The 3,899-nt window shown below is 40.8% G+C and overlaps 1 protein-coding gene across 1 annotated transcript in view; it reads left to right on the plus strand.

Annotated features, from left to right (window-relative positions):
• LOC102296934 (ferritin, middle subunit-like) overlaps positions 1-601 on the plus strand; it is an 838-nt gene extending 237 nt beyond the window's left edge. The window contains exons 2-3 of the mRNA XM_042227096.1: positions 90-314; positions 425-601. Coding sequence (XP_042083030.1) covers positions 90-314; positions 425-586 — 387 coding nt within the window. The 3' untranslated portion in view covers positions 587-601. The remainder of the gene's footprint in view (positions 1-89; positions 315-424) is intronic.
• Positions 602-3,899: the final 3,298 nt, after the last annotated feature.

Genomic DNA, 3,899 nt, shown 5'->3' on the forward strand with positions numbered 1-3,899 from the left:
TGTCCACTCTCTCCACTGTCGTGCCACTGATGAGGGGCTTGTAATTCCTCGCCTTACATTTCCTCCTGTAGTGTCAGTACACTGATTAGGGCTTATACAGAGTCAGACTGATACACACGGTAGCTTGTATCAGTGTGTACACAAAGCTTAAGAGTGTTCAGTCTATAACGGAATTGTTTGTTGGGCAGAAACCAGAGCGTGACGAGTGGGGCAGCGGGCTGGAGGCCATGCAGTGTGCTCTGCAGCTGGAGAAGAAAGTCAACCAGGCTCTGCTGGACCTGCACAAGCTGGCTTCTCAGCATAATGACCCTCATGTAAGCGGGAGTTGGAGGGAAGAGTTTGGGGTTAAAGACTGAACTAGTTCATGCAGTATATGTTTGACAAATCATCAAATGTTAACTATAATTTGTGTGTGTTTTCCCAGCTGTGTGACTTCCTGGAGAGCCACTACCTGGATGAGCAGGTGAAGTCCATCAAGAAGCTGGGTGACCACATCACTAACCTCACTCGCATGGATGCCCACACAAACAAGATGGCAGAGTACCTGTTTGACAAGCAAGTCTGGGTGACAAGAGCTAAATACTGAGACCTAGAAGTGAGCCTGGAGTCAAAATTATAACAACACAGGCTTTGAAGTAAACTCACTTCTGCTCCACCTGTTTCACTGAGAACGATTTCTTTCCTGACTTAAAGGTGGCGTCAGTTCTTGTATGTTGTGGTGTTTTTGTGTGAAATGTCACATGGAGGGATGGATGTTATAAGGTCATGGCTTTGCTTGTAAGCTGTCAGACTTTTGGAAATGTTTCTGATCTGCTAATCTGAATAAACAATTTAAGCTAGATCTTTGGTCTGTCTACATCTGTAACTCATTTTACTGATTAGTTCAAGCAGTCGGTCTAAAGACTAAATAAATCACTGCTTCATTACCTTGTTGAATTTGTGAGATTATGATGTTGACATGTTCTCTCAGAAGGTGTACGAGTTAATCTTTGTACACATTGGTACCAAATACAAACAAGGCCATATCAGATGTAAATGTTACTGGATATCTTTTGGAGTTCTCCCCAGTGAAGTATCAACTTGACCTACACTTCTGATGCTGTGATTCATACATCATATCATACATCAATCATATCATGCTACACTACATTTGTATTTTGTCATTTTTTTCAGGAATTAAATAAACTCAAAGATTTGTGTTGGAGATTATGTATTGGAATTTCAGGAGCAAGACCACACCTCCAAACACACTTCTTCCAGCTGTCATCTATATAGGTTCCCCTAGTTCTGCAAGCTGATCATTCTCGTTTACGTGCCCAACCCTGCCCCCCTCCTTTTCCATTCTTCAACTTCTTCACTTCTATTTAGTACATGGGGATCTGCCAGGCCCAGGAGCCATCGCCAGTCCCCTTCGAGGCCTTCCCCAAACCACAGCTCAATTCATGTCAAAGCATTCACTTTTACCTACTAAACTGCTTAAAAAACTTAAAATGAGGACATGGGCCCAGCTAGTGAAGTCATTTTATTCACTAGTATTAATGTTATTTACAAATAAAATTACATCACAAAGAAATCATCTCTCACTCTTCTCTTGAAAATCCAGGTGTTTGCTCAGTTTTATATCCATGTTTTGGAAAGTATCCATGATTAAAATTTTCACCAAAATGTCTCAACAGCCACATCTGCAGGCTGGAGGTCTCAATTCAATTCAATTTAACCAATTGCCACGACTGGTTGGAGGTGACGGGAGGAAATCGGGACACGACACACTGTGGAAGCGAGCCAGATATTATACATAACTAACAATTAAATATCGAGAGATGTATAAACACTAGTGACTAAAAAGGCTGACTGGAAGAAGAAACACTCAGTGCATCATGAGAATACCCCAGCTGCCTAAACCTATTGCAACGTAACTGAGTATTCTGTCCCTCGGATTGTTTCTGAGGTATGTTATAGGTTGTAGTAATTATTGCTGTAAGTAACTGAATAGATGTGTCAACAAATATGTTTATTCCTGGCCTGCTCATGGCAAAAGCCTGCCATCTAGTGGGTCAACAGCAGAAACTCCTAGTAAAGGGAGAGAAGGAGAGTTTTGCTCCGAGCACTTAGCAAGGAAGGTCCGGTGCTTTTTTTTTTTTTTTTTTTAAAGAAGGTGTCAGAGTTTCTTTTTATTATTATTGTCAAACATTTATCACATTTTTGTGGAGCTGAATGTGTTTGAAAACCCTTTCACTTATTTACTGCCTCATATATCAACTACTACGCCTGCTGCACCCTCTCATCTTTGATGTTTGTTTAAGGACAGAAACAATTGAAATGAACATAAACTTAAATGCAACATAAGTATCATGTCAGTGGCTGCCTTATCTGTATGTTTAGGATCATTATCCTCCTGCATTGACTAAACCTGAAGGACTGTTTGTTTACTTCAGTGAGAACTCTGACATTTCTAAAGTGAAGTTTATTTATATAGAATAAAGGGTTAAGAAGCTTAAAAGTTGATGTAAGAACTACATTTACAAAAGGGTTCAACACAGTATCGCTCACAAACCAGTCCTCCTCCTGGAATGAAACTTGACAGGATCCATTCACTGCAGAAACACATGATGTTGAGATCAGAGCTCAGACTAGTTTCAGTTATAAGGAAGAGAAACTCACAGTCACTGACACTGAGAGGAGAAACGGCAGAGAAAGGAGTTCAGCTCGACCTAGAAACCTTCTCTTGTTCCATCTGTTTGGATGTGCTGAAGGTGCTTTGTTTCTCTGACAATTCATGCTTCATTTGCTCTTGAGATGGCATAATCTTTTTACAAGAATGAAAGTATGCTCTCTCTTTCTCCCGCTGTCAAAGCCGTTTCCTGTTAAAAGGGAGTTTTTCCTTCTCACTGTTGCCAAGTACTTGCTCTTAGGCTATATTAACTATTATAGTCACTCAGTCAGAGTCCTGGAAGGGACAGAAGTTGAGGGTTATTACATTTTGAGCTTGTCCACTCTTTTACAATTCAGTTAAGTTGCATTTGGATTTTAAAGGTCCTGTTCAGATTTCCTGGGGGAATTTTAATCTAGCTCCATGATATAACTAAAGATTTGCAACCTCTCATTTCAAGCAGCTGCCTTTCTGCTGGGACCTTTTTACATAATCCTACTCCAATTAGGAAGTATTATTAGAAGACACAGGATGCATTTCCAATGCAATGCAGCTGATACCCAGTTGTGGTTATTTATGAAGTCAGATGACACAAATACGACATGTCTTATAGGCATAAAGGCCTGGACGAACTCTAATTTTCTGCTTCGAATTCAGACAAAACTAACCCTAAAATTCTTAAAAACATGGCATCTAACCAGATACTTACCATGGACGGCATTACCTTGGCCTGTAGTGACACTATGAAGATTTTTGATCAGCCAAAATGATGGACACCACACAAGGACTGTCACGGCGAGTGCGATGAGCCGTGTGGGAAATAAAGGAGGATCCAAAAGCAGGCACTTGTAAAGGGGTGAGGGTGGTTTATTAAATACAAAATAAATATAGACAAACAGCAAATGGAGCACGAACTAAACTAGACTGGAAACAACTAAACTACCGAGCACAAACCTGGACAAGAATGAGAACGAGCAGAGGAGAATGACGATGGACAGCAGGGAGAACACACGGGTGAGACATGGTGGATACACAGAGAAACACAAGGGAATTACACACAGGTGGTGGACACAGCTGGGAATAATCAACAAGACGAGACAGAGGTAAAACTGAACACACTCACATGAGACGCAGACCTTCACAATAAAACAGGAACAAGAAACCATCACACTAAGACACAGACTCGACATAGAGAGAATGACACATGGAACTAAACTAAACCTGCAAAAACATGACAACTCAAAATACT

Source organism: Haplochromis burtoni, unplaced genomic scaffold, assembly GCF_018398535.1.
Source record: "Haplochromis burtoni strain Fernald_Lab_line unplaced genomic scaffold, NCSU_Asbu1 Contig_243, whole genome shotgun sequence".
Classification (NCBI taxonomy): domain Eukaryota; kingdom Metazoa; phylum Chordata; class Actinopteri; order Cichliformes; family Cichlidae; genus Haplochromis; species Haplochromis burtoni.